The sequence below is a fragment of the Peromyscus maniculatus genome, chromosome 7 (genome assembly GCF_049852395.1).
Source record: "Peromyscus maniculatus bairdii isolate BWxNUB_F1_BW_parent chromosome 7, HU_Pman_BW_mat_3.1, whole genome shotgun sequence".
In the NCBI taxonomy this organism is placed as follows: Eukaryota; Metazoa; Chordata; class Mammalia; order Rodentia; family Cricetidae; genus Peromyscus; species Peromyscus maniculatus.
Genome location: NC_134858.1, coordinates 45,578,114 through 45,602,127, shown reverse-complemented (window position 1 = coordinate 45,602,127; position 24,014 = coordinate 45,578,114). Strand labels below are relative to the sequence as shown.

The 24,014-nt window shown below is 43.5% G+C and overlaps 1 protein-coding gene across 2 annotated transcripts; it reads left to right on the top strand.

Moving 5' to 3' along the window:
• The first annotated feature begins 9,670 nt into the window (after positions 1-9,670).
• Positions 9,671-22,490, top strand: Rexo2 (RNA exonuclease 2). Of its 2 annotated transcripts, XM_042280866.2 has the most exons (7): positions 9,686-9,898; positions 10,839-10,922; positions 15,046-15,123; positions 15,740-15,851; positions 17,171-17,279; positions 18,939-18,992; positions 22,051-22,490. In XM_042280866.2, exons 1-7 carry the CDS (start codon positions 9,752-9,754, stop codon positions 22,178-22,180), a joined length of 714 nt encoding a protein of 237 aa, XP_042136800.1. In that variant the 5' UTR covers positions 9,686-9,751; the 3' UTR covers positions 22,181-22,490. The 2 variants fall into 2 exon arrangements, with proteins under 2 accessions (XP_042136801.1, XP_042136800.1); XM_042280867.2 differs by lacking the exons at positions 15,740-15,851; positions 17,171-17,279; positions 18,939-18,992; positions 22,051-22,490 and adding an exon at positions 15,882-16,170 and having other exon boundaries at positions 9,671-9,898.
• The last annotated feature ends 1,524 nt before the right edge of the window (positions 22,491-24,014 follow it).

Here is a 24,014-nt window from a genome sequence, read left to right as displayed (position 1 = left end):
ACTATAACCTAGGAACCTCTCCTTTATAAAGGATTAATAATACTTTATTTCTAGGGTGTACCCTAAAATCTTAGGAGTGGGGGTATTGGTGTCAGTATTCTTAAAAATAATGTGCAGCAGGGTTGGGGAAACTAAGCCATAGCGTTCCTGTTTAATTCCTAGTGGTTTTGTTTGCTTATTTTTAAGTCAATGGATGGTCTGTATCTTTCACAATAAAATTAGCATAGCAGAACTAAATGATGTAGAAGGAGAGATTTATTATAGGGATGCAAACTTACCCAGGTTTGATTTCAGATCTACTAATGTGCTGACCAACAGACATTTGGTGTTGGGTCTGGAGTCACCATGGGTCAGTCAGACTGTCAGTTGATTGACAACTGAAGAGCAGCACTGACCAGGAAGGAACTGGAGAAGGCCAAGAACTGACTTCCATCTGTCTCATTCTTAGCTACAGAATTTTCTCTGCAGTTCTGTGCCCCATGTGATAGGAACTAGAAAATCCAAGACTTAACTGCCCACGCAGAGCTAAGCCAATCAGTAAGCGATGCATAAAGTGCCATAATGCCCATTATCCTCCCGTGTCTTCTAGATTCTAAGCCATGCCTGCTGCTGCTTTACTATTATTTTAGTTACCTTTTTTGTAGCTGTGGCAAGATGACAGAAATGAAGGAGGAATTTGTGTGTGTGTGTGTGTGTGTGTGTGTGTGTGTGTGTGTGTGTGTGTGTGCGTGCATTTCTAGAGAAATTTTCATGTATCATAGAATAGAAGGCATAGCCAATCAGGCAACTTGTTATTTTTTGTTGGTCTGTTATAGAGTAGGAGGCATGGTAAAACGGGTCCATAGCAGTAGAAGTATATGGCAGCTCCTTGTTCACTTCGTGACCATAGGGCCAAGAAGTAACTTATTTAGGAGAAAACATAGGAACCACACCTCTTTTCTCTCAACAAGGGCACTCTGAGGACTGCTGCTTTGGGGTCCCTACCTGGCCATTTTCTATCTCCTGTTCTCTAGACGGTTCTGTTTGGTCAACATCGATATTCTAAGAGTAACTTCCTAGAGTTGACCAAAGTTCTAGTAAAGACTCAAGTTCTTGAGACCACCCTCAATTCAGATGGGAGCTGGGAGAGCAGAAACTCCCAGGCCATAGGTTTGACCAATTGGCTACAAAGTTTAGGGGTTTCCATTATACCTTAAGCGTTGATAGTTTACAACAAAGACTCACCTGGAATTCGGGAAAGAACTATACACAATGATAGAGTTTTGCTATAGCAGAAAGGTGAAAATGAAGCTAGTCCCATAAGGAGATGTACAGGAAAAGAACAGGGAAGTTCTCAGAAGCAGTTTCCATGTTGTCTTCCCTCAGCCTCAGGTTGGATCACCTTCCTAGCAAAGCAAAGCATCATGGTTGGCCAGGAAACATCTGAGCTTTACTGTCCATTCAGAATTTTTATTGGAGGGCAGGCAAGATGGCTCCACAGATAAAGGTCCTTGCTGTGAAAGTCTGACAACCAGAGTCTTATTCCCCAGGAGTGGGCACACACCTCCACACGTGTCCTGGCCCAAACACACGGAAACACGCTAATAAAATTTGTACAGTTTCCAGCTTATATTACGTTCCATTAAGAGGTCATCATAATAGAGTTTTTGGCTAAGTGATTGAACCCAATCTTGCTTCTCTCCCAGGAGGTTCAGACTAATATGCAGCTCAAAGCCCCAACTCTGTAATCACATGGTTGACCTTTGCATGCTGGCCTGGTCCCATCCTGAAGGCCCCACCGTGTATCACCTCAGTAGCATAAACTTTCAGGGCTCACCATTTGAAGATAGTAATGAAGATACTGGTACAACTGAGAAACTTTAAGAATTTAGGCTTTCTCCCAGAGTTAGGAATAAAAGCCCCAATTCTTTACTTTTCAACACTCACTCAATAGAAACTACTATAGGAGGGACATTCTGGAACCCATCGTTCTACCTTAGCTAAGCTGACAGCACAAAGCTACCATGACACCATCCACCTCTCTCCCATACCCTATTATGAAAATACTAGAAACGGGCGGTGGTGGCGCACGCCTTTAATCCAGCACTCCGGAGGCAGAGGCAGGCGGACCTCTGAATTTGAGGCTAGCCTGGGCTGCAGAGTGAATTCCAGGAAAGGCTCCAAAGCTACACAGAGAAACCCTGTTGAGAGAGAGACAGACAGACAGACAGACACAGGACCTGGGTTAGGGAGTTGACAGGGAAAAGGAAGATATTACTTAAAGGATATTCTGTAATTTTGTTCCCCATTGCTGTGATAAGATACTTGGATAAAAGTAACTTCAAGGAGAAAGGTTTTATTTTAGCTTACAATTCCAGGTTACAGTTCATCCTTGTAAAGAAGTCAGGGCAGCAAGAACTTGGAGCAGTCATGGTATATTCACAGTTAAGAGCAGGGAGCCATGAATTAATGCATTTCTCTGCTCTTATACAGACCAGAATTTCTTGCCTAAGGAATGGTGCCATCCACAGTGGCCAGATCTTTCCACTTCATGTAATCAAGATAATCTACTAAAAACATGTCCATGGTGTAGATTGTTTTAAGGTGTGTTACTTTTGTTTACATTGCATTTGTTTAACTCTGTGAAGCTGTGTTACTTTGCCTGTCTAAAACACCTGATGGTCTAGTAAAGATCTGAATAGTCAATAGTGAGTCAGGAGAAAGGATAGGCAGGGCTGGCAGGCAGAGAGAATATATAGAGGGAGAAAACTGGAAAAAGATTGAAGGAGTAACCAGAGAAGGAGGAAGACATCAGGGGCCAGCTACACAGAAAGCCATGGAGAAGAAATAATGAAAGGCATACAGAAATGGAGATAGGTAAAAGCCCAAAGGCAAAAGGTGGGATAATTTAAGAAAAGCTGGCTAGAAACAAGTCAAGCTAAGGCCAGGCATTCATAATTAAGACTAAACCTCCGTGTATGATTTATTTGAGAGCTGGGTGGTAGGCCCCCAAAAGAGCAAAACCAAACAACACCACCATGGCCTATCCTGATCTAGACAGTTCTTCATTAAGATTTTCTTCTGGGGGTGGGAGGGGGGAGAATAGGGGAACCCGTGGCTGATATGTAGAACTGAATGGTATTGTAAAATAAAATAAATAAAAAAAAAAAAAGATTTTCTTCTGAGGTGGTGCACACCTTTAATCCCAGCACTGGGAGGCAGAGGCAGATGGATCCCAGACAGAGAAACCCTGTCTGAGAAAAACAAAACAAAACAAAACAAAAAAAGATTTCTTTCTGAGGTGATTCTAGATTGTGTCAAGTTGACAAAGCTATAAACAGCAGGCTGGAGAGATGGCAGTTGTTAGAGAGTATGTGCTTCTCTTCCAGAGGACCAGAGTTTGGTTCTCAGCTCCTGACTGGGCAGCTCACAGCCATCTGTAACTCCAGCACCTGGGGATTTGACAGCCTCTTCTGGCCTCTGTGGGTACCCACATACATTTGGCACACACATACATATACATAAATAAAAATAAATCTAAAAGCTGCCCCCCCCCACCAGACCCTAACCATTACAGGGCAGGAAGTTTCAGTTAGAGGGATAAATCTTATTGATCTTTTGCCTAGTGTGATGAGTATCATTAATGTGTATTTCAAAAGTGTTTCATTACAAATAAATAGTATTTGAGGTGAGGGTGGTGGATTTGCTAGTTATCCCTATTAGATCATCCTACAATATAGCAAAATACATATAGCAAAACACAATACTGCACATACATACGTTCTATTTGCCAAAAACAAAACGTAAAAAATAAGTTATTCCTTCTCTTTTGTTTCTTAAATGTCTGAACAGTTACACAGTTTTTGAGGTTTCATTATGATCTAAGTTTTGCTGTTTGCATAGTTCAATGCTCTTTATATCTTGTGTCTTTAATTATATATTAGTCAATTTTTCCCTCAGCTTTTGACACTGAAACCAAAATAAGTTTTATCATACTACTTTTTAATGACATTACACAGATATACTTAATTTTTAAATTTTCATATCACTAAGGAGAAACAACTGGTTGGCAAATATAAAATCATCCTGCCATATTTAGCTTGAGTGTTGGTATATTAATATGTAAATGTGAATTCCTTTTTTAGAAACTAGCATTTATTGAACTGTTACTGCATGCTAAGCCACTTTCAACAGTTTTTTCTTTTAAAGGTTTATTTATTTATTATGTATACAGTGTTCTACCTGCACATATTACTGCAGGCCAGAAGAGGGCACCAGATCTCATTACAGGTGGTTGTGAGCCACCATGTGGTTGCTGGGAATTGAACTCAGGACCTTTGGAAGAGCAAGCAGTGCTCTTAACCTCTGAGCCATCTCTCCAGCCCTCAACAGTTTTATAGGAGAGAAAGTTCTTACTTTTCCAAAGATTATATAATGAGTGGAGCCCAATTCATAGCTAATAAGCCTTTTTTTTTTTTTTTTAAAGATTTATTTATTTACTATGTGTACAGTGCTGTGTCTGCATTTCCAGAAGAGGGCATCAGATCTCATTACAGATGGTTGTGAGCCACCATGTGGTTGCTGGGAACTGAACTCAGAACCTCTGGAAGAACAGCCAGTGCTCTTAACCTCTGAGCCATCTCTCCAGCCCACTAATAAGTCTTAATTCTAGAAACCAGCTCTTTGTTTCCACACTTACTTTAATTAAGTGTGACAGCATAAGGAAGATGTAGTTTCTAACAAGTCTTGAGACTGACAAGTCCTGCCAGCCAGCTCCTAAATAATGACATAGAGACTTATTATTAATTTTGAAAGCTCAGCCTATATCTTAGGCTTGTTCTTAACTAGCTCTTATAACTTAAGTTAACCCATATTTATTAGTCTACATCCTGCCACGTGTCTTGGTTACCTCTTTTTCACTCTGTAACTCCGACTTATTCTTCGTCTCCTTTCTTCTCCCTGGGACCTATCTGGCACAATCTGTGTGCCTAGATTCCTCTTCCTCCTCTTCTTTCTCCCCAGAAATCCTGCTTATCTCTCCTGTCTAGCTATTGACCATTCAGCTCTTTATTAAACCAATCACAGCAACACATCTTCACACAGTACAAAAAAAAAATATTCCACAACAGTAGTTATTATGGCTTGATATTTGAAACTTGTTTCTCTTATATAACCCAGGCTGTCCTTGAACCCTATATGGCCACGGATGGCCTTGAACTCAAGATTCTCCTGCCTCCATTTCCCAAGAGCTGAAATTACAAGTAAGAGCCACCAGTCCTGGTTTACTTTTGTAAAATAAGAAATTGTAGTCCAGCAAGATGGTTCAGTGGGTAACTCACTTCATAAACTGAATGAGCTCAGTTCAATTCCCTAGCAGCCACATAAAAACTGAGATGTGTTGCAGGACGCACACCTTCAATTCCAGCACTCTGGAGGCAGAGGCAGGTGGATCTGTGTGTGTTTGAGACCAGCCTGGTCTACAGGACAGCCAGGGCTACACAGAGAAACCCTGTCTCAAACCCCCCCCCAGGGGGGGGGGCTGGATGTGGTGGCACCAGTCTATAATCTCGGCATTCCTTCAGTGAAATGGGAGGCAGAGACAGGTGAGTTGCCTGAAGGATCAAAGGTCAGCTTGCCTGGACTATATAGCAAGGTAGAAACAGTAGGACTGTGCCTCTAAGCAAGGTGGAAGGAGAGAACTGACTCCTGAAAATTGTCCTCTGACTTTCAGAGGCCATGGCATACACTTGGACCCCCTACCCCCTAACACATATTGCATATACAAACAGTAACAACAAAAACCAATAAATAAAAAATTTGAGGTGGTTTGATTCTGTAATTTCAATACTTTTCCTCTAAATGATAATAGAAAAGGTGGTAGGGATCTATCTACTTATGCAAGTATTATAGTTTGAGTCCCAATAAATGAAATGCAAAATTGGAGTCATTGTAATATTTTTGTTAATCTGCTTTCCATATACAAAGATGTATTGATATTCCATTTTAAAATATGACTACTTGTGTTCTTTTTAAAGTTTCTAATCCCTTAGAACAAAGAACATACTTGCATGGTTCAAAAAAAAAATGTGTATGTTGAGAAATATCACCCCCACTCTTGCGTCTTCTAACCTGCTCCTTAACATTTTCCAGCAATAATCAGTTCATTAGTGGAGTGGCATTCCAGTATCTCTGTGTTCTCATTTCTCCTCTCTCATTGCATTTGGTCATTTTTATGCTCAACAGTATAATCCAGATGTCTTGAGTTGTGATTATTTGAATGTAATTTTTGTGTATCTGGTAAAGAATGCCCTTCAGCAAATTTGCATAATTAAAACATCTTTACATGCCTTATTGTCTTGCTTTATTTTGATACCAGTGTACATTATACTTTCCTTTAGAAAAACAATAAGTGGAATATTCTCAAATGTTATTAATATTTCTTGAGAAATGAGAATGAGCTAGCTCCTGGTGACAAGGACAAAGGCTTTCCCCCAATTGTTCCATTATCTTGGTAATAGCCCATTTCACAGATGGGAAAGTAGTCACTCCTTACCTATCAAAGAAACAGCACCCTAATTTTAGAAATGAAAAACTACCTTAGATTCACCAGTCTCTTACTTCCTGAGTGTGGATGCAACTTGAGCGGCTTCTTCAAGCTCCTGGTGCCAGGACCTCCATGCCATGAAGGGCTGTATTACCACTGAACTGTGAGCTGATGTACTCTGCCCCACCCCAGCCCCCCAAACCTCCAAAGCAAACAAATACACAGACCTCCACTTTAATATGTTGAGTATTTATTGTGTCTGGTATAATGAACATCAACTAGCTTTGTAAGTGGGTTCTTTGGTGTTTCATTGGCTTTCCATTAGAGTAACAAAGTACCCTAGATAATCAACTGAGGAAAAGAATGGTTTGCTTTGGCACATGGTTTAGAGGTTTAAGTTCATGGTCATATGGAGCACTGCTTTGGGGTCTGTGGTTGGGTGGTGCCTGTTCCTAGGGAGCATGCAGTGGAGCCGAGCCTCCCAGCTCCTGGCTGAGATGAGACAGCAGGAGGGAGGGTTGGAGGTCTCACTATTCCCTTCAAGGCCATGCTTCCAATGACAAGCTCTGAACACCATGCTGGACTGAGCCTTCAACACTCTGGCCTTTGACAGACTTCCAGATCCAAATCCCGACAGCTTTGTAGTCCAGTGTTCCATACATGCTAAGTACTTGGTATTTGTTTTTAAACTGAAGTGACATAAAATGTACTTCAGACTTAATAAAAAAGAATGGCCATTGTATATAAGATGCACTCAGCTCATTTTATTTTTAATAAATGGATGTGAGGGAGATACAAATTAAAAAAAATCATTTCTGGAGCCAAACATGTTACCTCATAACTGTAATCCCTGAGCTTGGGAGGCAGAAAGACTGCCATAAGTTTGAGACCAGCCTAGACTATATAATGAATGAGACCCTGTTTCAAACAAAGAAAAATAAAACAAATAGACAAAACTCCAACTGTTTCTGTAGCAGAAAACAAGGACAGCACATGCAATTTATGGGCCATATCCCCTTTCCCCCAGGAAAGGACCTGTCTCAGCTAAATTTACAATATCCTAGCCTTCTTCACATGGCTTCCTACAAACTCAAAAGATGGCCATAGACATGGTGTGGAAGAAATTAGCACACCTACCCACTGTGCCTAGTTTGGCAAAACTGTGTAAATCCAAATCTACTTTTCCTTTACCATTTCCTGCTTTATAATTTCTTTAGAATTTTGGGAACATGAGTGTTTTATTCATGGTAACAACACGAAATCTGTACTTATCATTGTATCAGGAACATAGTACTATAGCTGAACAAACATGGAAGTTTCCAGAAAGCCCACACATCATTTCTGTTTATTTTTGAGACAGTTTCCTGTGGCCTTTACATAACTAATTTTAAGCATTCATTCCCCCCCCCCCAAAAAAAATATACCATCAGCATGGCTTTTTGGGATATAACCTGTTAAATACCATCACCAAAAGATGTAATTTTTAAAGATCTATTTTATCTGTTCTCTCTCTCCCTCCCCCCTCCCCTCCCCTCCCCTCCCCCCTCCCCTCCTCTCCCCTCCCCTCCCCCCCCTCCTCTCTCTCTCTGTGTTTACTGGTGCCCCATGAAGGCCTGAAGAGGACAACACATCCCACAGAGCTGGGGTTACTTCCTCTGCACGAGCAACAAGTACTTTTAACTTTTGGGCTATTTCTCCACCCTAAAGATGTGGAAAACAGAAGGTATTCTTTCTTTCAAAATGTAAAGAAATAGTACTTCAGGGTGATAATAAGCCCAGCTGATAGAAGTTTCTATATGTGCACCATGCTGGTGCACATCTTTAATACTAGCACTTGGGAGGTAGTGTTCCAGGCCACCTAGAGTTCTGTAGTGAGTCTCTGTCTCAACAAAACAAAAGAAACAAAAACAACATACAAACAAACCAAGTTTCTATTATGCCAATGGAGTTCTTCTTCCAATGATTAGGGCCAAAAGTGATTACAAACTAAAAACAGTATGATTCATTAAGGCAATGCTGTTATAATATACGTATCTATTCTGCGGTAAAATTGAACATATATTGTCACACGTTTCCATATCTTTCCGTTTCTCTGGTCAAGCTTGGCCGGTTAAGTAGCTGAAATCCTCTAGTAGGTTGCAGCATCCCTAAAGCTCTGATTGGGCAACAATGTTTGTCTCACAAAACCAGCTCACCGGGTAGGAATTACTGTGCTACCAACCACAAGCTCTGTAATTAATGGCAACACGGCTCTCAGAAAAAGACACAGGAGTATGTGATTCAAGACTGAGCACGTATATGATAAAACTACCCTTTGCAGAGGTGTTTGCTACTAAGCTAAAACGTAAGCGATCCCCACAGAGGCCCCTTCCAGAGGCGGTGATGAAAACCGCAGCTATTTAGTGGGAGATTAAGGACCCTTTGATCAAAACCAGAATGGATGACAGAATCAGAGTGGACGACAGAACAGGCAGAACTATTTCAGTTCGCTTTAGTAGGCTGCAAAAATTATACAAGGACATGATTTAACTTTGAAAAGTTTTAAAGGTAAAGTAGTATAAGATCTAACAACCAAAACACAGCCCACACGTTCCGGCAACCTGGAATATGAGACAAGGCTTCTACCAAGGACGGGAAAGGAACATTTATGGAACACCTGATATGTGCGAAGTCATCTTTCAGACAAGAGCCCATTTAAGGACTTCTAAACGATGATGGCGGATTTGGCCTTGTAGCTCAAAATAGCACGTCATTCTCGGATTCCAAGTAAATAAGAAATATACTCAATACGTGGAAGGGAGGGGCAGGTAAAAAAAAAAAGGGGGGGGTTATTAGTAAGGGAAAGATACATTTTAAAAAATTCTTAAACAGACAATCAGATTCTTTTTCGAAGTAAAACCTTTTCAAGTCCGCTGCTCAGAACTAATAAAAACTCAGGAGTGATACCTCCGGGAAACAGACAAACTTTAGCAATGGAATACAAGCCAGTCCCGTAACATCGGAAAACACGTGGCGGGGGAGGGGGAGCCGGCGGCTGGACCAAGGACTCCCGCTCCCACCAGCCCTTTCGGCAGCCAAGCGTGGCTGTGGAGGGCGAGTCGGCGCGCGGCACATTGGGGCTTGTAGTCTTCTCCCGGCACCTCCCAGTGGGTTTGCGACGTTTAGCGACTGTGGCGCCTGCGCGCGCTGGGCCGGCGGGGCTGGGGCCGTGGCGGCTCGTGCCGGGTGATGCTAGGCGTATCCCTGGGCTCCAGGCTGTTGCGGGGCGTGGGTGGCAGGCACGGGCAGTTCGGGGCGCGAGGTGTCAGCGAAGGTGGCGCAGCCATGGCGGCAGGGGAGAGCATGGCTCAGCGGATGGTCTGGGTGGACCTGGAGGTGAGAGTCCGGCTGGGGGTGCGGGGAGGCGAGCCCGGGACCGAAGGACCCACCTGTTCTGGGAGGCGGCGGGGGTCCGGGTGTCAGGTGCGGCAGGTGAGCACAGCCCCGGGTGCCCGAGCCAGGAGTTCTGCGTGGTTCCGGGACTGTGTTGGACTGTGGGGTTTCTTTCCATCTGGGTGGAGCCATCCATGTGTCTTCCCTCTCCGCAGCCTCGACCTCCACCCAGAAGTGAATTTGCCTAGCCCTCTAGTGTCCCTGGGCTCAGGATCAAGGGTGGGGGTGGGGACAGCGCCTCTGTGCGCCCCCCTCCCCGCATCCACCTCCTAGCCTTAAAAGACTAGGTTGCTTAAACTAGTTGGGACTCAGGAGATGACTCAGCCTTACCCCTCATTCCATAAAAGAGAAAATTGAGGCCCCAGTTGAAGATTCAAGTTACTCAAAGTGCACTGGGAACAGAACCCTTTTAGTGTTAACGCATTCACACTTAGGCCTGCCCCGAGCCTCAGTTTTTTCCTCATGACAAGAGTTTAGTTGTTAACTTTTTACTCTAGATGATGATAAAGATCAGATGTTGGAACAAATAGGAAGCCTTTATAAACTTCAGATAGGTCATGTTACTGAGTTCACTTTTCTGTAATTAAGTGTTGTATTTATCTTGTTTACTTTGCATCCGTTCCCAGGACAGGCACAGCATTTGGCATTAGCTAGCCCACAGTAAATGTCTGTTGCAGTCTCTGAGCGCTCAGAACTTCTTATCCCGAGTACTTCCCAGGAAAGAAACAGCATTACTGGTATCCTAGAATGTAATCGAGTATGAACAAAGGAATCTATATAAACTTGGGCAGAAGAGGTTTACAAAAGGTGGTTTCATGTGTTATATATATGCTCATTTTTACAAATTTTTTTATTTTTATTTTTATTTTTTTATTTTTTGCAGATGACAGGATTGGACATTGAGAAGGATCAGATTATTGAGATGGCCTGTCTGATAACTGACTCTGATCTTAACATTTTGGCTGAAGTAGGTGATGCCATGTAAATACATTCATACCACTTAAAGGGCATTGGGGAATCTAAAGATGGCTTCTTCCACTCCGATTGAAAAATTGAGTGGATTGAGGTCCGTGTAGGTTAAGGTCCACCACAATATGCTAGGATGTGTTAGAGTTGGTACTCAAACCAACATTGAGGTAGAAGCAATTATGAGGTGGAACTGAATTGATTTTTCAGTTGAAATTTATAGAAACAAAGCTGGCTGTTTTTCTGAGGGCTAAATAGTCCTGATGGCTTTACATGTGTTGGTTCTTATGACCATAAAGTTGGTTCTGTTATTAAGTGCTTATTTTACACCTGAAGACATTGGGCTACAGAAATTTGGGGAACTTGGTTAGGTACTGGGGAAGCTGGTTAAAGGACTCTCTAGATCCAGGCAGTCTGAAGTGCTCCTAACCAGTAGTCTGGCCAGTTTTGGTCCTATCAGGTGTGGTGACCTCTACCAGAGTTTTCCATCTTTATGTCATAACTTTGACTTTAATTCCACATATAGTTATCTCTTCACCACCCCATAGGGGATTAGTTCCAGGAGTCCTCTGTAAGGACCAGAATCTCATGTGCTTATGTCCTTTACCTAGTAAGTACTTGGAATCACCTCTAGATTGCCTGTGGTAATCCTTCCTGTAGAATACCCAATGCAATGTCAGTGCATGTAAGTATTTTTTATACTGGGAATGATAAGAGAAAAAATCCATTTACATTCCTTACAGACAGATGAGGGTCGGTCTGAGTTGGTTGAATCCTCACAGACAATACCTATTGTTCCAGATGGCTGATTGCCTTTTCAGCTGGATGTGTGCTTCCTGCACGTCTGTGTTAGGGTCCTAGACCGTTGACTGATACTCTTCTAGACTGTGTTCTCTTAGCTGTAATAAAAATTTTGATCATGCTGCTTTTAACTGAAACATTTAGCAAAACAAGTAAAACACACCTGTGGGCATTTGTATTTTAGCCACTCGTGAAGCATTTTAAAAGCTTGTGGTATCTTTGATTCATAGATGAAATCCCTGATCGTGATATGGTCCTCAGTATTTGAAGTAATTAAAAAACAAAGCAGGCTAGGCATAGTGGCTCACACCTTTAATCCCAGCACTTGGGAGGCAATGGCAGGTGGATCTCTGTGAGTTGAGACCAGCCTAGTCTGTATGGCTGGTTCCAGGCCAGCCAAAGCTACATAGTGGGGCTGGAGAGGTAGCTCAGTAGTTAAAACATGTACTACTCAATCATGAAGAGTTTGCGTCCCAGTACCTACCTCTATCAGGTATCTCACAAGCACCCAGATCTCCAGCTCTAAAGGATTTGATGGCCCTCTTCTGGCCTCCATGGGTACCCCCACCAGACACATACATATAGGAATAAAATTAGCATCAAATAAAACAACAGCAAATCCCGTAGGGATGCGGTGCAAAGGGGAGTCTTGTTAGTAACGAGTTCTAAGAGGGTAGACTTGATAAACACAGGAGCTGTAGACATCTCCTAAGCCTATAGTTAGGACTTCTTTTTATTCCCTGGGTAGGCAGAGGAGATTGGGCATTTTCAGCTGGGCATGATATCACACACCTTTCCTCTCGGCACTTTGGAAGGCAGAAGCAGGCCAATCTCTGTGAGCTCGAAGTCAGGCTGGTCCACAGAGTGAGTTCCAGGTCAGCCAAGGCTACACAGTGAGACTGTCTCAAAACAACGACGACACCAGCAAAAGTTAAAAACAAAAAAGAACAACACAGGACATTTAGAGATGAATCCCTGTCTTGTCGTGGCATCAGACTTATCTGGAAGAGAACTAGAGATTATTTCTTATAACAACTTCTTTAAAACCTGTAAATAAATAAATCAAGCGCCGAGCTTTAGGTTTGCTTGCTTATTTTTCTGACTTGGAACTTACTGGCAATAAACAGTCAAGTGTCTTTATTTTACCAGCTCTGCTTACCCTTGGCCAAAGAAGTATTTTTCTTTTAGCCTCTTGACGACCCAAAATACGGTTTTAATGGATCAGTTGGTTGATATGTACCCAGGGGAACTTTGGGTGTGCGTCCATACAGTTGCTCGTGAATGGGGGATTTGTTCGAAGGCTTAAGTCAATTGGTAAAGAAAACACTCAAGGGATGTCAGTTCTGTGGAAAGTGTGTTTTATTCTCATGCAAGGGTCTGAGGAACTTTTTTTGTTTGTTTTGTTTTGTTTTGTTTTGTTTTTGCTGGTAGAAGCATCCTGTTTTGCAAACCTAATTTGGATGCCTTAGTTTGCCAAGGAGCAGTCTAGAAGAGGTCAGTAGATTTACAGTATGTCTTTTCTGTTCCCCAGTTTTTTTAAACATTTTTTTTTTTTTAAATTTCTCTACCGAGATTGTCAACATCTGTTTCTGTATTTGGTTACAATTCAGTTTTAGATGGCAGGCCTATTTTAGAACAGTTCTAGACTAGCTGTTGAGTTTAAGCTATAGGGGTTCAGTGGGGCCCTTGCTTGCTGCCAATTCTGATGACCGAAGTTCAATCCTTAGGAGCCACATGGTGGAAGGAGAGGACCAGCTCTTGTCTTCCGACTTACACACGCATGCGCGCGCGCACGCGCACACACACACACACACACACACACACACACACACACACACCTTCCCCCCACACGCAGACAGAGACAGAGAGGAATGTGTTGCACTTACATTCTTGCATACAAATAAATAAACAATATAATTTTTAAAAAGGATATAAGCCATGCTGATTAAACTTGAATTCCTTTCAGTGACTGAAATCTCTCTTTACCACTTTACTAGTCATAATTGCTTGCATTAAGTAGTAGATAGTCTTCTGCAGAGAGTTTACATCAGTTGCCTGTAATTTCTTGCATTCTGTTAGGGCCTGATGAGGAAAGCTAGACTTTCTTATGATCTTTGTCTTTTGAGGAGAAACAAACATGATAAGCTTAGTTCTACCTGTCAGGCTCCCTGACAGACTCTTATTACCTGGACTGGAGGGCTGGCAAGCTGGTTCAGTGGGTGAAGGGGCTTGAGGCCAAGACTGATGACCTGAATTTGATCTCAGAACCCAACTGGTAGAACTGACTCCCACAAGTTGTTCTTTGACTTCCACAATCACGGTGTGTTAGGAGTATGTGTGTGTGTGTGCGCGTGCGTGCGTGCGTGTGTGCGTGCGCACACGCAGATAAAATTTAAGGACCAGAGAGATAGCTCAGCAGTTAAAGTAGTGTACTGCTCTTAAAAGGGACCAGAGTCAGTTCCCAGCACCCATGTTGGGTAGCTCACAGCTGCTTGTAACTCCAGCTCCAGGGGTGCTGTGCCCTCCGGCCTCCAAGGATACCAGCACACACATACACAGGCACACAAGCATATACATAACCCAAACTAAATTTTTAATGGTTTTCTTAATTTAAAGAAATTTGTGAATGGAACTGAGAATTTGAGGGCCATTTTTTTCTTCTTATATTATTAGTTATTTCTTTAAAAACATTAATTTTTTTAAATATAAAGCTAAAACTACAGAATATAACTTTATTCACAGTCCACATATAGCAAGCTGTTGTTTATTTGATCCCTTTCCTCAGTCCTAGCCTCTCCAAAGTATGCAGATATCAACGTGTATTTCAAAAAGAAAAGATGTTGTTGGAGTAATAGCTTAGTCATGGGTAAAGTGCTCACTGTGTACGCAGACCATCCTGAGTTAGATCTTCACCCCTGTGTCAGATGGTGGTGTGCATCTGTAATCCCAGTTGCAGGGAGGTGGAAATAGGTGGCTCTTTGGGGACTTGCTAGCTAGCCTACTCTTTGGCAAGCCTTAGGTCCCTAGGTGGATGGCTCATGAGGAACAGCACCCAAGGCTGGCCTCTGACCTCACATGCTTGTGCATATACACCCCTCTCCCTAAATACACACATAAATAAATACAGTTTGAAAGTAGAGTTATTTCTGTTGATTCTTACATAGCTCTGGCTGGCTTAGAACTGACCTTGCAGACCCAGCTGGCCTCAAAGTCAAGGAGATCGGCATCCGTCTCAGCCTCCCAAGTGCAGTGATTAAAGCTGTATGCACCATGCCCAGCTTCTTTTGATTTCCTTGATGACTAATGGCCTTTCCCACCCACAGGGTCCCAACCTGATTATCAAACAGCCGGATGAGTTGCTGGACAGCATGTCAGATTGGTGCAAGGAGCATCATGGGAAGGTAACATTACCAAATAACAAGATTGCTGCTTTGGGGATCGGTCACAAGCTTGTTGCTCGCACATCTGAATCCTGTGCCCTTGGTGGATGGTGTTATGAAAGGGTTAGCAGAAGATGGCTGGGCAAGCCTGGGCAGCTGCTTGCTTGTTCACTTTTCATCTCTGGGACCTCTCGAGATCACCTTCTCCTGAATGTCCTCTTTTTTTTTTCTCTTCTACATTCAGTCTGTCGCGAACGCATTGTGGAATTTCAAGTGTTACTCAAGTCAGTCTTGTGGATAAGGTTAGACCTCGACCCACAGAGAAGGGGGACTGCTGCTTTCCTGGTAGTAGCTGTCTCTTCCCGGAGGGTCTAGCCTTGGACTCTGAGCGCCATCTTTTCTGACTGTGTAGAAGTGATATTAACAATCGGGAGCATAACTTAATTTGGTTTGGATTCTTTAAGAAAGAAAATTGGTGTAAAGATGGCAGTGTCAGTTCAAACTTGAGCCCCTCCCCCTCCAAAACTGGTCCAGCTGTGGTTATATTTACCAGTTTTAGAAGTGAAGTTTCATTTCGGATGCGTTTGAAAACTGACTTCATGTGTTTCTGGTGGGGGCTGGGGATTCTCTCTTGCAGTCTGGTCTTACCAAGGCAGTGAAGGAGAGTACAATTACATTGCAGCAGGCAGAGTATGAATTTCTGTCCTTTGTACGACAGCAGACTCCTCCGGGGCTCTGTCCACTTGCAGGTAAAATCCAATCCTATGTCTATCTTGTAGATAGTCTTCTATAGTAATGGTTCAAGAAACCAGAGAGTTCCAGAGTTCCAGAGAAACCAGCTGAGACCATCCTTGCCTTCCACCCACCCTGATTTGGAATACACGTCTCACTTTTGTGTATCAGTGAAATGGCTTGGAACTTGATCTGAGATCTGAGAAACACAGACGAACTCAGCAAAAATTCCCCCCATATTTTTATTATGGAAACAATTCCAAATGCACAGAAAAGTTGGATTTGGTCATCGTTCACCTTTGTCACGTTGGTTTCCCCTCTATTTTTCTTGCTGCTTTTGGACATTTGAAAATAAACTGCAGGCTTTGTGATACTTCCCTTCCTAAAGTCCCCTCAAGCAGCTCCTAAGAGTCAGGACGTTTTCTTATGTAACACAGTATTATTGTTGCATTGGAAATCATTAACATCATTTAAGAACATCCATGGTACCTTGCCCACATTTGAAATACCGTAAAGTGTCTGTTTTGAACCCAGATTTAGTCACTGCTCATATATATTTTATTTGGTTATTTCCTCCCTAGCTGGTTAGTCTAAAGTCATTTACCTATCTCTCCCCACCCCTGCTCCATCCCTGAGACATTGACTTTAAAGAGACCAGGTCTATTATGCTAAGATTTTTAAAGGGTTGACATTGTCAGAGGGAAGGTAATATTCTGTGAGGGTGTGTTTGCATTTGTGTATGTAAATTGGTCTGGTAACTTAACACTTTCAATATAAAGAAAAGTTTTGGCATTATATACAAGAGCATATATTGTATAAATGTTTTTTTTTTCCTTAGCCGATGCGACTGATATCCATTTTAGAGTTCTCATTTAAAATCCAGTGTTTATAATATAAATTATTGTATGGAAACATGAATATGGATATGATTTGTCAAAAACATTGGAATGTAAAATAAAGGTTTATCTACTATATGATTCAGTTAAATTTTTAGTGTTAGTAGTGTGGATTTTGTGACACTGGGAACAAGTCTGCACATCTGGAATGAACTTGAAAAGTAACAGATTTAAACTCTTTAAGTGGATGGAAGGCTAGACAGTCAATTCTGCCCACAAGAGGCTGCTTATGAGTTTATTGTGAGCTAGACTGGTGACCTGCTGGAGAACCCGTATTTATAACCTAATCCGAAGTACTCAGATTTGATGGAGACATCAGTTTTTAGGAACTGTTTGAAAAAAAAAAGTTCACTTCCATTTCAGATATGATCTATGAATGTTTATATCATGCTGTACGCTGTTAGAAACGCGCAGACGCGGTATGCTTCGTGTCTTTCTAGGGAACTCAGTTCACGCAGATAAGAAGTTTCTTGACAAATACATGCCCCAGTTCATGAAACATCTTCATTATAGGATAATTGACGTGAGCACTGTTAAAGAACTATGCAGGTAAGGGCTGTATTTAGGATCCATTCTGTTGCCTCATGGAGCATGTTTTAATGGAGAGTTTGTAGAAAATAATTGAATAGAATCGAGGGTGCCGAGTGGGTGTGTGTCTTCCTCGTCCCAGTCTCATTTGTCCGGGTCCTTATTTATTCTGAGTGGTGAGGCGTGGGAGAAATGTCAGAAGTCTTCCACATAGATTTCATGAAGCCAGAGAACCTGTGCATTGGCCTCCCCTCTGGGAACACCGGCATGAAACGCTCTTGAGTTGCTCAGTCTAGTGAGTTGACAGAGGTGTAAAAAACACCCTAAAAATAAACTGCCTAGTGAGTCGTGTGATGCAGATGCAGGCAGAGTATGAGGGGGCCGGGGAGAGCTCGGCGTGCTGGAGGAACAGGGGGAGTCAGAAAGCTTTATCTAGCACACAGCCTTTTCAGTGAGAGTGAAAGAAGTTTGAATGAGGAGAGAACATTCCTGAATGCAGGCGGAGATAGGAGGATGCTAGGGAATTGGAAGCCAAGACAAAATAGGCACAGGGATGGTGGGATGCAGCCCAGGGGGAATGTTTGCCCAGCGTGCAGGAAGTTCTGGCTTGTAGCCCCCAGCGCTGTATACACAGGATGTAGTAGTGCACACCTGTACCTCCAGCCCTGGGGAAGATGGAGGCAGGAGGATCAGGAAGCCAGCCTGGGCTACGTGAGACCCTGTCTTAACAACAACAAAAAAAAGATGCATGTTAAAATAAATTACAGATTATTTGTTAATGCTGAGGTGGAAAGCTTGACATCGGCAAAGGTGAGACCAAGGCTGGACCATAAAGGGCTTGTGGGCCCGCTCATGATGTTTGATTTTATCTAATAAGGGATGCAGCTCCTTTGAGAAAGTGTTAATGGAAGGATGCGGACAAATTGTATTCCGCTTAGAAGGTGGCAGATAAAGTGATAGAAAGACGTGTATCCTCTCAGGGACTGAGAAACAAGGGAGGGAACTAACTGGCCATGGGGTCCTCGGAAGGGAAAAAACATTCGCCAAGATCAGCAGGCATGATGCTAGGTGCCTGGATGAGGGGGCAAAGAAAGAGACCCTCGAGAAAGGGGTTAGCAGCATTCCTGGCTGAAGCAGCTTAGGTGGACGGAGCAGAGACTAAGAGGAAGGAAGGGTTGCATTTGAGGATGGGAGTGGAGGATGTGTGGTCTTCTATATATTCCATTAGAAGTGCCTGGTGGGTTAGGTGGAGATGCCCAGCAGGCAGTTATATACGTGGGACAGGAAGCATGGCAAGGGCTGGGCTGTTAGAGACTTAGGAATCCTCTATATTGACAGACTTGTTTAAAGAGAGTTTCTAGGGTAAAGAGAGGAAAAGCCTTTTCCAGTGTTAATTAGTGACCTGAAGAGGTTGGGGATGTCGCTCAGTTGGTGGAACCTTGCTTAGTCTGTGGGAAGCCCTGGGTTCGATTCCCAGCAAGGTGCCTGTTATTGTACTCCTCTGGAGGTGGAGGCAGGAGGACCAGGAGGACCAGGAGGACCAGGAGGACCAGGGCAGCCTGTGCTACCTGAGACCCTGTCTCAAACAAGCAAAAGCCAGTAGATAGATGACTTGAAGGTGATTGCTCAGTGCGCTTGAGACGGCTTCCTTTGAGAGTTTATAATTTTTACTGTGTATAGACGCTGGTATCCAGAGGATTATGAGTTTGCACCGAAGAAGGCCGCTTCTCACAGGTAAGATCGGGACCTTCCCGTGAGGGCTGACACACACTTAACCCCAACCTGACTTCTTCAGTAATAACCTCTCCTCTCTATTCTTTCCTGGGCAAAATCAAGTCGTGGAAAGGTAACTTTTCTACACTAAGAGCCCCAAGGATTCTGCCTAGGTTTCTCCATCCTGTTCTCAGCAGGGTTCTATCTTCGGCTTTTTTTGGGGGTGGGGTGGGGTGGGGTTGTTTTGTTTTGAGTCATGTAGTCTGTTACAGTCTTAAAACATGGTTTGGAAGTAAGACGAAACAATTTGTGTGACCTTTGTAGAAACTAGCACTGTTATCTCTCTTCTCACAGAGGATGCAGACAGCAGATATGTGGCCATCAGAAATTAGGACACTGTAGCCGGGTGGTGGTGGCGTACACCTTAAATCCAGCACTCGGGAGGCAGAGGCAGGCGGATCTCTGTGAGTTCGAGGCCAGCCTGGTCTCCAAAGCGAGTTCCAGGAAAGGCGCAAAGCTACACAGAGAAAGCCTGTCTTGAAAAACGGGGGGGGGGGGGGGGGGGGGGGGGGGGGGAGACAGGACATGGACGGGACTTAGGACACTGTAAACTTTTGTATCAAGCAGTTGTCCTGCCTGGATACTTTTGCTTTTTGGTGTGTCTGTGCTGGCAACTTCAGGCACACACTGTTTCTTTTCAATTTTGAAGCCATTTAGAAAGAAAAGCTGGTTAAGGGAAGCATTTGGTTTACTGATTTACTTAATTGAGATACTCTGTAGTGTACAGTTCCAGGCATCACAGAAAGACCGGTCCCTGAGCTAGAATGGCCTTCTATTGTGTCCACAGGGGGCGTCCCCAAATGATAGTGTACCAATTCAGGTTTAAGATATTTTATCAGAAACAATGGAGGTTTAGAATTTTTTGAGTTTAGACTTTTTCAGATTTTATTGATTTCCCTATTATATTACGTTGTGTGCGCACGAGCAGGCACTTGCATGCATGTGTGGACATGGTGCATGTGTGAAGATGTAGAGGCAGGTCTTAGGAGTTGGGCGTGTGGGTTAAACTTGGGTCATGAGGCTTGGCAAAGGTGTCTTTATCCTCTGACCCATCTCACCAGCTCCTTTTCAGTTTAGGAAGCTAATGGTCACCTCCATTGTTCACCATTAGTCCCCTAAGTGGATTTGAAGAAGACTGGCCCCCATAATGCAATAGATATTGCTGCAAAAAAAAAAAAAAAAAGTGGCTATTCCCACAAGATGCATAGCTCACAACTGTATGTAAACTTTTGCCAAGTTTGGGTCTGGCTTTGCCATACAACGGGGTCTAACAATACTTTGAGATTTTGGTCTGTTTTCGAGTTCAATGTTGTGATGAGGGATTATGCATTGTTGGGGTTGGGGAGATACTTCAGTTGGTAAAGCACCTAGCTCACCACCGTAAGCACAAAGACCTAGGTCCCATCTCCAGAATCCATGTGAAATGCTGGGTGGTGCATGCTCTGCTCTCAGCACTGAGGCGGCAGAGAAAGGCCGCATAGGGTTCCATGGCCTGCCACTCTAGCCTAGCTGGTGAGCTGCAGGCTAACAAGAGACCCTGTCTCAAGAGTGGGATGGCGTCCTTAAGGATGACGGCCTTGGTTGACCTCTGACCTACAAATGCAAACACATATGTGAAAAAATGTGATTATGTGTTGTTATGTAACCAGAGGGGATATATGTATGTCTGTATATCTCCAAATAATATTTCACAATTTATTTTTGACAGTATCATGCATATTTACAATGAATCTCGATCATATCTACCCCTGACTCCCACCCTTCCCATCATCACTTCATCCCCCACTTCCCGTCTCCTTGAAATATCCCCTTCCTACCTTTATGGTTTTGTTTGTTTGTTTTTCGTGTGTGTGTGTGTGTGTGTGTGTGTGTGTGTGTGTATTGGATTGAGACAAGGGCTCTCTGTGTAGCCCTGGCTGTCCAGGCATTTGCTGTTTAGCCCAGGCTAGCCATACACTCACAGAGATCTGCTTGCCTCAGCCTCCCGAGTGCTGGGATTAGCAGTGCACACCAGCACACCCGTTTTCCTTTTCTCTTTTGTATAACTGAGTCCAGTTAGTGCTGCCTGCTCACACACGTGGGGTCACCTGGCACGAAGAAAAGTGACCCTCACCCCAGCAGCCATCGCTTGCCAATAGCTCTTCAGCTGGGGGCGGGAGGCTCTGTTTTATAGAGTTTCAGTCCTCTACCACTCCTATATGATTTAGGAAAAATGAATTATTGCCTTTGCCACAGAAATGAAGGTCTTAAAACTCCGGCAATGAATACTCTGGAAGGGGCCCTTGGCCCACCACAGTGTGTTGATTTACTTGCATACACTTTTAATAATCTTGGTTACCTGATTTCTCAGGCTCCAACAGCTGAGAAACAGCATGTCAGAGAAGAAAAGCTGTTAGGTGGAGGCAAGCTGCCTCTGATCATAGCACACATTACCACAGAAAGGAGGCAGAGCCTCCTTTATGGCGAGGTACGGTCTCATCTGATGATTGGCGTTCATTAGGATGATGGAGACATGAGCTGCGGGGAGTATGTAGGTATGTTCTGTTCAGGGACATCCCTGAGTATTACAGTGTTTCCCAAGCGCTGGTTCTTGGGCTGCTGGTAAGTATCCCATGAATGTGTTGGTTACATTGTAGAAATATAGTATGTGTAGTACAGGTTCTTCTTAGGAATTCATGTACATATTAAGTTAGACAATGTTTTAGAGAGAACCTCAGGAAGGAAATGATTAACCTCGCTTCTTCCTAAAGTCATTTGAACCTGAGATCCCCTCCACCCCAAACACATCTGAGTCCTCTGAAACAAAGGGGATTTTCTAATCTCCTGCATTTAAAACATAAAATAAAGCGAACACCAGCATGGGTGACTTAGGACCACTGAGGTGTGCCATTTCTTTTCGTACCAGCTGTGGCGCTCACACTAACTAACGCGCGTTCCCAGGTCGCTTGTAAGAAGTCACGGTTTTCATCTCCAGTGTTTGGGACATTTTTTTTTTTCAGTGTGGTGTGTTTGCTTGTAGGGCACTCGATGACATTAGTGAAAGCATCAAAGAGCTTCAGTTTTACCGAAATAACATCTTCAAGAAAAAGACAGACGAGAAGAAGAGGAAAATTATAGAAAATGGGGAAAATGAGAAGACCGTGAGTTGATGCCAGTTCTTAAGCTGCACAGCCCGCCTAGTTCGTCAGAAGCCACTTTAGTGTCTCTCTCCTGCTGGTGACTTGGCAGAACGCCTTTTCTAAAGAAAAAAAAAAATTCCACTTACCTTTGCATCTCCAGACTCCTTAAGCAGACAAGACCTCACTATTTCTTCTAACCTGCTGTTTCCAGTAGGACACAGCAACAACTCTAAGCTTCAGGCCACTCCCACCCCCTCAGTCCATATCCGCATTTGCTTATAGGCCATTCCTTTTGTTTGAAAAATAAATAATAAATAAAGCTAGTTCTATTGAAATGCAACCCTTTCCGTACCATCTGTTCTTTAGTAATTCCGTCGTCGGGGAAGGATGTTCCTTCAAGTAGTGTGGCTGAGGCTTAAATCTCAAAATGCAGCTGGATTAAGGTGTGTGTTTCAAACAGGAAGTGAACGGACTGTTGCTTTGCACATCAAGAGTAGGATGGGGATTTGGGTGGAAAGAGGATTTGGGCCCGTCATTATCCAGTTAACAGCTCTGGGATGGACTACTCTCCAGGTAAGCACACAGGGTTCTGTAAGCAGTCCTGAGGCTTTATTGGCTAGAAAATATGTACAAGATAGTCACCGTGTTGGGTTTATAGGCCAAAGCGAGCCTGTGGCCTTAGGTCAGTAGCCAAGGAGGGATTTCAGTGTGCATATGTTAACTCCCCCATTTAGCTTGTCAAAACCACAGGACTGAAGTGACTCTTGCCAGTGGGGGAAGTAGAGTCATCTGTAGAACTGGCCTAGTTTCTTTGGGCACCTCATTCTGACAAACAGTTCCTAAAGGCTATTAGACTAGGGAAAGGCCTGGGAGTGGCCTGCCTCTCATTGAGAACCACCCGAAAGAGAGACTTTTATGATGGTCTCAAGTTACATCATTATTCAGTTGTACAGTTCTTGCTTTAGCAGAGTGGTGTGGTCCTAATGTGTGCTAGTTACCCGTGCAGAGCGCTAGGCTGTGGGTTTGAGTGATTCTGATGTCTCCATCTGGGAAACACTTCAACATGTGCCGAGGAGTTGTATTTCCTAGACATCCTTGGCGAGACAAACGGAGACTTTGGTGCCAACTTCTGCCAAATGAACACATTCAGCCTCAGGTTCGAATAGCTAAAGAAAGTGTGAGGAGCTGGAGAGGTGGATTGATCGGTGGTTAAGAGCACTGGCTGCTCTTGTCGAGGACCTGGCTCGATTCCCAGCACCCATATAGTGGCTCACGACCCTTTCTATCTCCCGTCTCAGGGAATCCATCCTCTTCTGGCCCCTGTGAGTACAGCATGTGTATGATATACAGATACGTGTTCAGGCAAACACTCATACATATAAAAATAAATGTCTGAGTAGATAAAGGGGGTGGAGACGTGGCTCAGCAATGTCCAGTGTGCACCACTCTAGCAGAGGACCTGAGTTTGGTCTCCAGCATCCCTGTTGGGTCACCCACAGCTACCAGTTGGTCCATCTCCAGAGGACCCTTTCTGGACTCCGAGACCGCTGTACATAGACACACATGCAAAATTTGACTCAATCAATGGTTCTCAACTTGTGGGTCATGACCCCTTTTGGGGTTGAACAACCCTTTTGCAGGGGTGGCATATCAAATATTTACATTATGATCCACAGCTAGCAAAATGACAGTTATGAAGTAGCAACTGGAATAATTTTATGGTTGTGGGTTACCACACCATGAGGACCTGTATTAAAGGGTGGCAGCATCAGGAAGGTTGAGAACCACTGGACTAGATGAAAACTTACATCCACAGCTGTATGTGACCTGCGTTATTTCTGTTCTCTGACATGGCATATGCCAA